The 13,476-nt window shown below is 43.9% G+C and overlaps 1 protein-coding gene across 1 annotated transcript in view; it reads left to right on the top strand.

Annotated features, from left to right (window-relative positions):
• trpa1b (transient receptor potential cation channel, subfamily A, member 1b) overlaps window positions 1–13,476 on the top strand; it is a 207,151-nt gene that overhangs the window by 121,750 nt on the left and 71,925 nt on the right. Inside the window, exons 17-18 of the mRNA XM_085993966.1 lie at window positions 6,171–6,241; window positions 9,200–9,281. Coding sequence (XP_085850092.1) covers window positions 6,171–6,241; window positions 9,200–9,281 — 153 coding nt within the window. The remainder of the gene's footprint in view (window positions 1–6,170; window positions 6,242–9,199; window positions 9,282–13,476) is intronic.

Here is a 13,476-nt window from a genome sequence, read left to right as displayed (position 1 = left end):
GCCTGCACATCAGAATTTGGCAGCTGGCGCAGTTGACCTAAGATCCTCCCAATCAAATCTGGAAACTATAACCCATTGCATCTTACCTAAAAGTTTCAAAGATGCACTAAGTCCAATATTTCCTGCATCACATAATCATTGAAAATTAGCTCTGAGTACGCTAACTAAATGTAACTGTTACATTTTTGATGGTGCAGAGTTCAAGCACAGCATAATAGATTTTTCTTGCGTGTAACCTATATAAGTCCTTTGGGGGAGAAATTGGAAGCTTTAGCGTCGGTTGCTACTGCCATGAAATGGCAAAAGACAGCAGCCAGCATTCTTCTCCATCGGCGTGGGCCATTTTTGAGCTGCCGGGAATGCTGCCAGTAAACACTAGCACAGGGAGATTTAAATGGCAGATTGTGATGTCAGTGAGTGTGTAATGCTCACATGCTGCCCGATCTCCAACATTGCATTTAGCCATTGTACTTACCATCAGTGCAGAACAATGACAGGGAGAGCTGTTGTCCTAGCAGGACGCAGGCTGCAGCAGCGATATTTAAAGACACCATCCCCAATCAGTTGCACCTGACATGGATCTGCAGTTTCAGTGGCTGTTTGCTACTTCCTGCAGCTGAAACAGCTTTCTTTAGTTATTTCAAGTTTTTTGGTAACAAGGAGTGGTGATTCAAGTGCAGAAGTCCCACATTATTTTTTAAAGGCTTCTGCTCACAGTCATGGAGGCTGTACTGGCAGTCAACCTCCTCCTCCAGGACCTACGCAGAGGGAGCGGAGGCAGCGAGTAAGATGGGAACCTGCGCGCAGAGGCAGGAGGAGGAGGGCCATGAGGGCTTGCAACAGGAGGCCTTACCCACCTAGGGTCTTCAAACAGCACTTCTCCTACCTCCATGTAAGCAAGGAGCAGTATCTTAGGAGGCTGTGCTTCAGCAACAATGAGGTCACAGAACACTGCCACCCCCTATAACCAGACCTGCAGCCTGAGAGCAGGGCAACTACAGCTCTCCCAGTGGCAGTCAGTCAAGGTCACCGTGGCACTCAATTTCTTCACCAGCAGATTCTTCCAGTCTGCAACAGGAGACATAGCTAATATCTCACAGTTTATCATCCATCGCTACATCCGGGAGGTCATTGAGGTTCTCAACACCAGGAGAAGGGACTACATTGGCTTCTCTCTTAATAGAGAGAAGCAGGATGAGCATGCATATGGTTTTGCCAGGATAGCGGGCTTCCCCATGTTGCAGGGTGCCATTGACTGCACACGTGTGACTTTGCGGGCACCATATAACAATCCAGAGATCTTCCGGAACCACTCACTTAATCTGCAGTTGGTGTGCGACCAGGCACAGCGAATCCTTAATGTCAATGCCCACCCTCCTAGCAGCAGCTATGATGCCTTCATCATGCGTCAGTCCGGTGTGCCAGCAATCTTCCAGCCACCACAGCAAACTCGTGGCTGGCTGCTTGGAGACAGGGGCTATCTGCTCTCCACCTGGCTCATGTCTCCCCTCCGCAACCCCAACACTAGTGGCCAGCACTTCTATAATGAGAGCCATGCCTCCACCAGGAACATCATCGAGCAGACCATCGGGCTGCTGAAGCAAAGGTTCCGCTGCCTTGACCACTCGGGAGGAGCCCACCATTACATGCTGGAGCGGGTGTCCCATTTCGTGGTGGTCTGCTGCATCCTTCACAACTTGGCCATCATGACGGCGCAGCCCTTGCCAGCAAGGATTGTGCCACCACCTCAGGATGAGGACGAGGAGAATGAGGGAGAGGAGGAAAAGGACAAGGTGTTGGAGCAAGAGGATGAGGAAGGAGGGAGGCACCCATTCGTCCATCTGTCCGTGAACAGCTCATCAGACTCCGATTCGAATGAATGAATCCCCAGATCCTCGTTGCACACCACATCCCCATCATACCGTCCCTGTGTCACGGAATATCACATCGCTCTCCTGGGCTCAAAGCTGAAATGAGACACCCTACAAAATATTCCAAACACAATTAATAAATTTATCAATAATCACAAGACACTTATTTCTAATTATATACTATCAACTAATCACCCTGGTGCAATCCCTTAGTGTCTGTCTTTGGTGTGGCTTTTCCTACTCTAGTGCTCCTACAATGTGCCCCCTCAGTTGCTGCAGCATGTCTGGTGGAAGGCTGCTGACTTTCAGCGAGGGAGACTGCAGATGGCCTTGCAGGACAACCTTGAGTAGCTCCAGACCTAGAAGGCCCAGTTGTAGACTACACCACCTTGGCATGGGCATCAGCAGTCTGGGCTGGCTGGCTAACAGGCAGCAGCAATGACAAGAATGGTAGTGGTGGGAAGAGGACTGCTGTCATCCTGAGAGAGGCTCCTGCTCCACTAAGCTACTCTCACTCCCCCGGGGTGGAGCCTCAGCACTCCCAGCAATCTGTTGCAGCATAGATTGCTGACTTGCTGTGACTCTCGGCAAGCCCAGTTGACGGTGGGCAACCAGCCACGATGGCAGCAGTCAGAGCTTGGGTGGCTCTGCGATCTCACACCACATGTTCTTGGATGTGTGTGACAAGGGCCTCCTGCCTGTTTGCGGGTGTAGCACTGCCCGCCTCCTCTCCACCACTGCCTGGAGAGCTTCGTCTGAGAACCTACATGCTCTCTCCCTCTTCTTATGTTCATTAATAAATAGACATTCTTATTATGAACACAGCTAGCCTTTGCTAGAGACTTTTATTGAGCACATGTGGACTAGGTACAGTATCTGTAGAGGCATCCATCTTGACTGCTGCCTTGTGGGTAGCCTAGTGCCTCATGGGTAATGTAGTCTTAATATACATACAGCTCGGTAGTGTAGTCTTATACATACAGCTATATACAGCTCTACGGCTCCACCTAGTGTCCACTATAGAATGACATGTTATTGATCATTACATCCCCCTTTCTTTGAGGTTTAACAAAATCAATATCAATCAACTTTCAAGAAAACAATAAAGATAATATCAGTAACACTTTTGTTAGTGCTCTATAAACATAAACATTTTCAAAACAGTCAACACATTTTCAAAGCTTTACATTGTACTCAAAGATTAAGTCTATCAGGCTTTTTTACTTCACGTGTGGATCTTCTCAACACGGGTAAGTCTGATGTGTCTTCATGAGGTTGTTCTGGCGGTGAATGACAAGATGCAGTTGCGGCATTGTCATCAATCTGCTCTTGTATAGATCGAGGTCTCCTTGCGATCTTTGCTTGGAGAGGGTTTCAGTGTTTCCTTCACTCTTCATGCCATAACTCTCAATGTAGTCAATGCACTCTCGAAAAACTGCTGGCAGCTGGATCCCATCATACAGCATAGTCCTCTCAGCAGCCTCAGCTAATGGAACACCAAAGATTGGCCTGAGGGAAGAAGGAGTATCCACCCGAACTGCTTCCTGCTCTGGTGCAGGCTTCTTCTTTTTCTCTTTCCACTGCTTAACAACATCTGCTGCGGTTATATCTTTGGACTTTTTCTCCTTGTGTTTTTCCTCTTTGTGCTTTTCTTCCTTTGGCTTCTCTTTGACCTTAAAGTCTTTTTCTTTCTTCTTGGAGAAACTAGGCTTTTTGAAGACATGGATACCCTTTGGCCTTTTCATCCTTGATGGGCTCTCTGCTTCATCACCTGAGTCATCTGGTCTGCTTATGGCACAGTTTATACGGTAGACTCTCTTGACCAGTTCTAAGTCTTCACAAGCTTTGTCACCTAGTATCGAATCAAGTCTTTCAGCCACAATAGAAAACATGAGATGATGCACTTTGTCTTTGACTGTCAAGTCTGCATACACCTAAGCTCTCTATTTTCTGTCCATTATAGTCCTTCAGTAGTACTGACTTTTTCTGTATTTTGGGCTTTTCTTTCACATTGTTAATGTCACTCATACTGATTAAGTTTGCTTTTGCCCCAGTGTCTAGTTTCAAGGTAACTAATGCTCCATTTACCTGCAGTGGGATCATCCATTTGTCCTCTTTTACTGCACTAACTTTATGTTCAGCATTGTCCATTTCTGAGGGCTGCACATTTTCTGTATCCTTTTTGATATTGTCACATGACACCATTCCTACAAAAAATGTCTCACTTAAATCAGTGTCCTCAATTACATTAACTCGTTGCCCTTTCTTAGTTTGTACTTTTGAAAAGCATTGTTTGGCAAAGTGATTCTTTCCATTACACTTTGTGCACATTTTTCCAAACGCTGGGCATTGTCTTAGCTGGTGTTTGTAACCACAGCGTTTACAATTAAAAATGTCGCCCTCCGATTGCTTTTCATTTCTGTTCTGCCCATGTTTCTTCCCCTTGTAGGACACAGCACCGACAGCAGCATTATCAATCATTACAATCGCATCATTATTGATTTCACTGAAAGTCTTCGCGTGCTTTTGAGCTAGCTCGCTGGCTTGGCATATTTTCACTGCATTTTCCAAATTTAGTTCGGTTTCTCTCAACAGACGTTCCCTGACTTTTTTATCATGAATACCAAACACAATCTGGTCACGAATCATGGATGATTTCAGCTCAGAGAAATTACATGTCTGTGCTTTCAGTTTCAGATCAGTTATAAAGCTATCAAAAGTCTGGCTTCGTACCGAATCCGATGGCAGCAATGTAGATTTTGAATTGTTGTTTAAAAATCCCTTGAGATTCAAACGCTCTGGTGGCTTCAAATTCTCCATGTCGCTTTTCACAATTTTTTAGCAGATATTTACAACTCTTGGTATCCTGGTACCATCTTATGTTCATTAATAAATAGACATTCTTATTATGAACACAGCTAGCTTTTGCTAGACACTTTTATTGAGCACATGTGGACTAGGTACAGTATCTGTAGAGGCATCCATCTTGACTGCTGCCTTGTGGGTAGCCTAGTGCCTCATCGGTAATGTAGTCTTAATATACATACAGCTGGGTAGTGTAGTCTTATACATACAGCTCTACACAGCTCTACGGCTCCACCTAGTGTCCACTATAGAATGACATGTTATTGATCATTACAACTCTGTCTATATTCTGCTATCACTACTTGTAAGTGTTGCTTCCCCGTCTGCCTTTTCACTGTGCTGTTGAGGCAGCTTAACAGCCTGACAATGAGGTGCTGCAGCATGAATGCACCTTCCCTTTAAGTAGTGGAAAAAGCCTGTGGCTATCATGACTGTGAATTAGACCATTCCCGCTATTGGTCCATCTGTTCAGTGTAACACCAATGAGCAGCAGTTTTAGTGCTGAAATCATGACTAAAATCATGTTAATGAAGAGTGAGGATGAATTTTGCAACTTAACTAGACCATTTTCAGGTGGTGCAGCTTAACCTCATTGGGGGAATAATTGGGTTGCTTTGCGCCCGTACAAAACACTGGCGGCGGTAGCCAGTAGCGCCCTGCAGCGCTGTGCCTCCGGCGATAACGGCATCGCCATGCACAGCGCCCCGCTCGCGCCCCAGCCACAAACTTCGCTCGCGCCCCCTGACCTACCGCTGGATGCTATGTCCGACAGGGTCAGGCTGCCACGTTAACGGCCGCGGCAGCGCAGGGCCGCCTGCCAGCACCTGCCCTCTTTCGCCTCCTTCTGCGGGGTGCCGGCTGCGATCGGTCAGCCCGGCACTTTCTTGAGTGCTGGGCTCTTTTGCCAGCATGCCGCTCCCCGGTGGTCCAGCAGAGCCCTGGTGCGTGCTGCACTAGGCCCCTCCTCTTTAATCAGAGGAGGGAGGTTTGCAGTACCGCAGCGCGATGTGCCGACGCTCGTAGCACTGTGGCACATAGCGCCATGATATTGAAAGGTAGCACCCCAAGAGGGAGGGGGGTGCTTCCAGTAGCACCCTGCCTACTGCTTGGGGCACTACCATTCAATTTCCGGCACAGGGGTGTTAACATTTTTGCAGCGCTAAAAGTAGCGATCAGGCGAAATTAGTGCCCCAAAGGGGGCACGACCCAATTTTTCCCCCATTTAGTCTTAACACCGCCACTTTCTTGGCTATATCCAATTTGTAGCCCTTTATATCTTTTATGGCAAAGAGCACATGAATCATATAGAAGATAATTGCATTGTTTCACCTCTTGGTTTTACATGTATTAATTATTTAAATAGTCATTTTGGTAGCCACTCTTTATTGATTTTTAAAATTGATTATGTTGAGGCGTTTCTGTTTTATTTTTTAGGCTATGATACACTTCAATCAAGTAGAGCTTTTGAATCATCCAGTCTGTAAACAATTTCTTAAAATGAAATGGTATGCCATGAGTTGGATTAAGAACAGCTTATCAAAATGTCCTGGTATAATTCTTTAGCAGGCATGCATGCAAGGTTCTTAATTAAAACTTAAAACTATTATTGAATACAAAATTCTACACTTATACTTGATGCATTTAGACAATCCCTACCAAATAGTTATTCATAAATTATTATGGTACGCTTAAGTCTTTAATTGCAGAAATTGGGGAAGGCACTTGCGTAGTTGGCAGACCCAACTTTTGCTGCTGTCCTCATATTGCGATCAGCAACAAAGGTGATTCAAAGTTTAAATCTAGGAGAAAGGTTAGAGAAGCTCAAGCTTTTAAGTCTTGAAAGAAGCCAGTGATGGGTAGATTTCATCAGGTTATACAAAGTGTTAAATGGTGTATATAAAGTAAACCCAAAATATCCATTCAAATTTTGCCAAGAAAGGATCATAAAACATGGAAATTGGTGAAAAGTAAATTTAAACCAGATATGGGAAAGAGCCTCTTTACTCAAAGAGTGATAAATATTTAGACTAAATTCACATCCAAGATATTGGCCACAAAAGCATTAGAGATATTCATAATAATGTTGGATGCTAAGATGGTATAGGTGGGATGAAGACATCCCAAAGTGCTTTACAGCCAATGAACTACTTTTGAAGTCTCGTCACTGTTGTAATGTAGGAAATACAGCAGCCAATTTGCGCACAGCAACGTCCCATAAACAGAAATGAGAGAAATCACCAGATAATCTGATTTTAATGATGTTGGTTGAGTTGGCCAGAACACCGGGAGAACTCCCTTATTCTTCTTCGAAAAGGGCGATGGAATCTTTTACGTCCACCTTAGAGGGCAGACAGAGCCTCGGTTTAACTTCACATCTGAAAGACAGCAGCTCTGACAGTGCAGCACTCTCTCAGTACTATATTGAAGTGTCAGCCTAGATTGTGAGCTCAAGTCTCTGGAGTGGGACTTCAACCCACAACCTTCTGATTCAGAGATGAGTTTGCTACCACTGTGCCACGGCTGACACCTCTTAATATCCTTTCTATAATGGCGCACCCAAAGCTGTGCACTGTATTTCAGCCAGTGTCTTGTACAGATTTATATTCACTTCCATGCTTTTGTATTCAATACTCCAATATATAGAACCCAGAATCCCATTTGCCCTTTTTATGATTTTTTCCAACTGTAATCCTGCTTTTAAATATATCTGTGTTGTCTGCACTCCTAGATTTTTCTATACCTCCACTCAATTGAGGATTTTACCATTTGGGGCATATTTCCATTCACTGTTTTTCCCAAAATGTACTACTCCACACTTATCTACCGAAAACTGCATTCGCCACATATCAGACCAGTCTCCTACCCTGTCCATGTCCTGCAACTTCCTGCATTCTTGTTCAGTTTGCTGTGCCAATTTGGTATCATCAGCAAATTTTGGTATTATTTCCTCTATGCCCATGCTCAAATCACTTGTGTAATGCAAAAGGTATCTCAATCAAATCCTCAACTAAACCATTAGCTATATCCTGCCAATCTGAAAGGCGGTGATTTAGTGCTGCTCATTTTCTGAGTATGCACCGGTGACAGGGAACCTTGCCCACCATCAGTGCCTATCAGAATTCTCCAGTATGCACTGGTAGTGGACAAGATTTATCACTACCAGCATGTTGTCAGAAAATTACTTCCCTGTCCTCTGCTTTCCATCCTTTAGCTAATATGCTGTCCATACTGTCACCTTATCTTTAATAAGGCAGGTGATATATCGCTTTGTAACAAGGTGCCTATATGACATTTTATCTAGTACATTCCCTTTGTCTATATGCTCGCTACTTGATTTGAGCAATGAGATTAAATTAGTCAAACATGGCCTGCCTTTATAAATTAACATGTTAACTATTTAACACTAGCAGCTACTTAAACAAACATAGTGGGTCAGATCTTGCTGGAGCGGGGCATCTCGTGGCGTGCCCCATTAGTTAGACTTTTTTCTGCAGCTTTCAGCTCAAAACATTTTTGCACCATAACTTGTTGGAAGTGCGAGCTGATAATGGCGTGGCGAGAGCAACAGGCCATTTGGGACCTCAGTGAATAGTGGGACCAACAGTGTATCTCTTTAATTAATGAGATTTAAGAATTGAGAAAGAAACTAAGAAGGAGGGTAAATTAGTGTGGTTTAGAGTCAAATCAGGTACAGAAAGAGAAATAAAAAGAGGAAAAGAAAGTTTGGATTTACAGAGAGAGAGAGAAATGAGCCAGAAAGGAAAAGTAAGATAAAAATGTAAAAATTTTAAAATGTGACGTTTTAAAAATCTCAAAGAACAATTTACCACCTGAAGGAATGAGACTCCACAGTTTAAGTTATTCAATTTCTAGGCCAGAGCGATTGATTGGCACTGCATTAACAATTATCACATTGTTAAAAAGGTACTTACGCTGTTAATTACCACTTTCTGTGGAGCGTTTAACGAGCAATTAATGTACAAATGCAGCAAGTTCTTAAAAATAACGGAGGCTAAGGGTGAGTTGCAGTTTGTGTGAAGCAAACGGTGGAGCGGCGTAAATATACCAGCAAGTTCTGGAGATTTGCAACTCATGACGTATCTCTTAATTTCCTGAACCTGCTGGCTGTTTTGCACATTAATAATGACGAGTGTCATTACCACACCATTACTTTTCCAGCAAGATCCGGCCCAATAATCTTCAGGTACATGTTAGTCTGCTGATTACACCAATATCATGAAAGCTGAATGGCCTTTTCACAGCTTTGATTTCATTTTTTATTACAATTGGTGTGTAGTTACAAAATGATCTACAAACATAGTTTAATTTCTCATACATGTACAAAAATGTGTTATCTAGTAATCTCCATTCGAGTGTATTCATAGAGGAGGGAAAGGATGGTTTTGTTTTTGTGATTCATTTTGATATTTACAAAAGACTAATGTATTTAACTTTTTTTTTAGGCAGGCGTATGGACTTAGAGCACATGTCATCAACATGGCTCTCTTTTCAGTATTACTTCTACCATTAACATTCCTCATTATTGTATCACGACCACGTGCTTTCGGCAATGAATCACATACTGCTCTCAACTCTACTCAGGCAGTGACAGTGCCCTGGAGCGAATATCAGGTCTGGGATAGCCATTCTTTCGTTCTTTATGCAAGATATGGATTGTTATTTTATTATCTCATTTTGTTCCAGTACCGATGTGCCAGTAATATTGCACAATTGCACTATAATGAACATTTGCATAATTTGTCTAGCTCATTCTTTTGATTCAACTGCCCCTCCTAGTTTGATATCATCTGCAAATTTGACCACTTTGTATTGAATTTCTGGGGGCTATTTTGATCAAATACTTTAGGTGCTCAAGAGTTAAAGAGATGGGATCTTAAACTGCAACACCAGTTTAGCCTGCGTTTAGCACAAGACGTTTGGTAAAGGATTGAAACCAGCACTAGGAACGGCTGCCTGGAGGATCGTTAAGTGGCTGATTGAAAATTAAATTGCCTGCTAGCGCTCATTAAAGAGGAAGCACGCCATTTTGATAACACGTAATTTAACAACCTCTCGTAACACTAACCAGCTGAACAGGAGTAAACAAGTCATTGCTGAGTATTTCGAGCACTACTTAAAGCCATGCTCAGCTTTCACTGTTCACTTGCTGATTGAGATCGACTGACTACACTGCGTTTGAAGAGGACTTTTGAGACACATCAGGAGACTTTCTGGGACACTTTGTCAAGAATTCACCAACACTTTATCAATGTTTTTCCTGGATATTCTCTCAGGACTTCACCTAAAAAGAGTGAGTGCGGTGCTACTCTACCTTATTGGGCACCTTACAGGAGACATCAGGAGAAAGGGAGTGGCTGGTAATGGTCCTCTTGATAGAGGTCCCCCTTGGTCTGCATAACAATTTGGAGGAGGAGATGAGGCTAGGCAGAGCAGCACCAACTGCTGCAGGAGTGAGGGACAGGAGGGTGAGGACGGTTCTCAGCAGGAGGCCTTATCTACCCAGTGTATTCAAAGAGCAGTACTCCTACATTCACATTCAGTGCATGAGGAGGCTGCTCATTACCAAGGAGATCATCACAGAGATCTGTGGCCTTGTGGAACAAAGACTCAGACATCGCAGCACAGCCGGGACCACATTGCCTGTGACAGTCAAGGTCACAATAGCACTTAACTTTTATGCCACTGGAACATTCCAGGCTGCCAGAGGTGAGATAAGTCACATCTTATAATCCTCTGTGCACTTCTGCAAAAGGACTCTATATGATCTGAGGAATGACCACATATCATTCCCTCTTGCCAGAAAAAACCAGAGGCCAAGAGCACTAGGATTCAACAGGATTGCAGTATTCCCCATGGTCCAGAGAGCCATTGACTGTACACATGTGGCCATGCAAGCCACTCATTTAAACTGAGAGGTATTCAGTAACAGGAAGGGATTCCATTCCCTCAACGTACAGCTTATCTGTGACCACCGGCAGCGCATCATGCAGGTGAATGCCTGCTAGCCAAAGAGCTGTCACAATGCTTTTATAATGAGATAGTCATCCATCCCACAGATCCTTGAGCCCCAACGCAATGTGCACGGCTGGCAACTAGGTGACAAGGGATACCCTCTGATACCATGGCTCATGACTCTCCTGTGAAAGCCCCAGACACCAGCTGAGCACTCATACAATGAGAGCCACTCAGCCACAAGGAATATCATTGAGCAGACCATTGGGGCCCTCAAGCAGAGGTTTAGATGCCTTGACCAGTCAGGAGGTGCCCTGCAGTACTCAGCCGAGAAGGTCTCCACATTCGTGGTGATTTGCTGCATGCTCCACAATCTGGCGATCACACCAGCCATTAGCACCAACAATTGTGCTGGAGGGTCAAGATCAGGAGCCACAACAGGAGGAGGAGGAGGAGGAGGAAGAGGAGGAGGAAGAGGGGGAGGAGGAGGAGGATTGAGGTAGCACCTGAGACTGCCAGGTAGAGGGGCCGCACCTGGAAGGGATGATTGCCGCCACCTAATTGAACAGTGCTTTTGAGAGACGTGATCCACCATCAGACTCCAGAGCACTGTGGCCACATGAGGTACCTTCCACGATTTAGGATCCATCAGGCAGTCCATCACAAGAACATAAGAACATAAGAAATAGGAGTAGGAGTAGGCCATTCGGCCCTTCGAGCCTGATCCGCCATTCAATGAGATCATGGCTGGTCTTCTGCCTCAACTCCATTCACTAGCCCTATCACCATATCCCTTGATGCCCTTCATAGTCAGAAATCTATCAACTTCTGTTTTGAATATACCCAATGACTGAGCCTCCACAGCCCTCTGGGGTAGAGAATTCCAAAGATTCACCACCCTCTGTGTGAAGAAATTTCTTCTCATCTCAGTCCTGAATGGCCTACCCTTTATCCTGAGGCTGTGGCCTCTGATTCTAGACTCCCCAGCCAAGGGAGGCATTCTCCCAGCATCCACCCTATCAAGCCCTGTAATAATTTTGTATGCTTCAATGAGATCCCCTCTCATTCTTCTGAATTCAAGAGAATACAGGCCTAGTTTACTCAATCTCTTCTCATACGACAGTCCTGCCATCCCAGGAATCAATCTCGTGAACCTTTGTTGCACTCCCTCTATGGCAAGTATATCCTTCCTTAGGTGAGGAGACCAAAATTGTACACAGGACTCCAGGTGTGGTCTCACCTATATATTTGGAGTAAGACTTCTTTACTCCTGTACTTAAATCCTCTTGTAATGAAGGCCAGTGTGCCATTTGCCTTCCTAATGGCTTGCTGCACCTGCACATTCACTTTCAGTGACTCATGTACAAGGACACCCAGGTCCCTTTGAGCATCTGCATTCCCCAATCTTTCACCATTTAGGAAATACTCTGCCTTTCTGTTTTTTCTACCAAAGTGGATAACTTCACATTTATCCACATTATTTTCCATCTACCATGTTCTCACACATTCACTGAGCCTCTTCACATCCTCTTCACAACTGACACTGCCACCTAGCTTTGTATCATCAGCAAATTTGGAAATGTTACATTTAGTCCCCTCATCCAAATCATTGATATAGATTGTGAATAGCTGGGACCCAAGCACCGATCCTTGCGGTACCCCACTAGTCACAGCCTAATATCCTGAAAAAGACCCGTTTGTCCCTACTCTTTGTTTTCTGTCTGTTAATCAATTCTCAATCCATGCTAGTATATTACCCCCAATTCCATGTGCCCTAATTTTGTTCACCAACCTCTTGTGTGGGACCCTATCGAAGGCCTTCTGAAAATCCAAATACACCACATCTACCAGTTCCCCTTTGTCTACTCCACTAGTTACATCCTCAAAGAACTCCAATAGGTTTGTTAAACAGGATTTCCCTTTCATAAATCCATGTTGACTCTGCCCAATCTTACTATTAGTTTCTAAGTGCCCAGTTATTGCATCCTTTGTAATAGATTCCAGCATTTTCTCAACTACTGATGTGAGGCTAACTGGTCTGTAGTTCCCCGTTTTCTCTCTCCCTCCTTTCTTAAATAGCGGGGTTACATTTGCTATCCTCCAATCTGCAGGAACCATTCCAGAATCTATAGAATTTTGGAAGATGACAACCAATGCATCCACAATCCCAATGGCCACCTCTTTCAAAATCCTAGGATGTAGGTCATCCGGACATTGGGATTTATCTACTTTTAGTCCTATTAATTTTGCTAGTACTGTTTTTTTACTAATAATAATTTCTTTAAGTCCTTCATTCTCACCACACCCTTGGTTTTCTCTTATTTCTGGGAGGTTTTTTGTGTCTTCCTCCGTGAAGACAGAAACAAAGTATTTCTCTGCCATTTCCTCATTCCCCATTATAAATTATCCCATCTCTGACTGTGAAGGACCTATATCTACCTTCGCCAGTCTTTTCCTTTTCACATACCTATGAAGCTTTTACAATTCGTTTTTATATTTTTCGCTAGTTTATGCTCATATTCCATTTTCCCTTTATCAATTTCTTGGTCCTCCTTTGTTGATTTCTAAAATGATCCCAATCCTCACACGGACCACTTTTTCTACCAACTTTATAAGCTTCCTCCTTTGACTTAATACCAGCTTTAATTTCTTTTGTTAGCCATGGTTGGATCACTTTTCCTTTTGGGTTTTTATGCCCTAGAGGAATATATGTTTGTTGCAAATTATGCATTATTTCCTTGAATGTTAGCCATTGTATATCCACCTT

The sequence above is a fragment of the Somniosus microcephalus genome, chromosome 7, assembly GCF_052327205.1.
Source record: "Somniosus microcephalus isolate GS21.2 chromosome 7, FLI_Smic_1.0, whole genome shotgun sequence".
In the NCBI taxonomy this organism is placed as follows: domain Eukaryota; kingdom Metazoa; phylum Chordata; class Chondrichthyes; order Squaliformes; family Somniosidae; genus Somniosus; species Somniosus microcephalus.
This window is presented reverse-complemented; position numbering and strand designations above follow the sequence as displayed.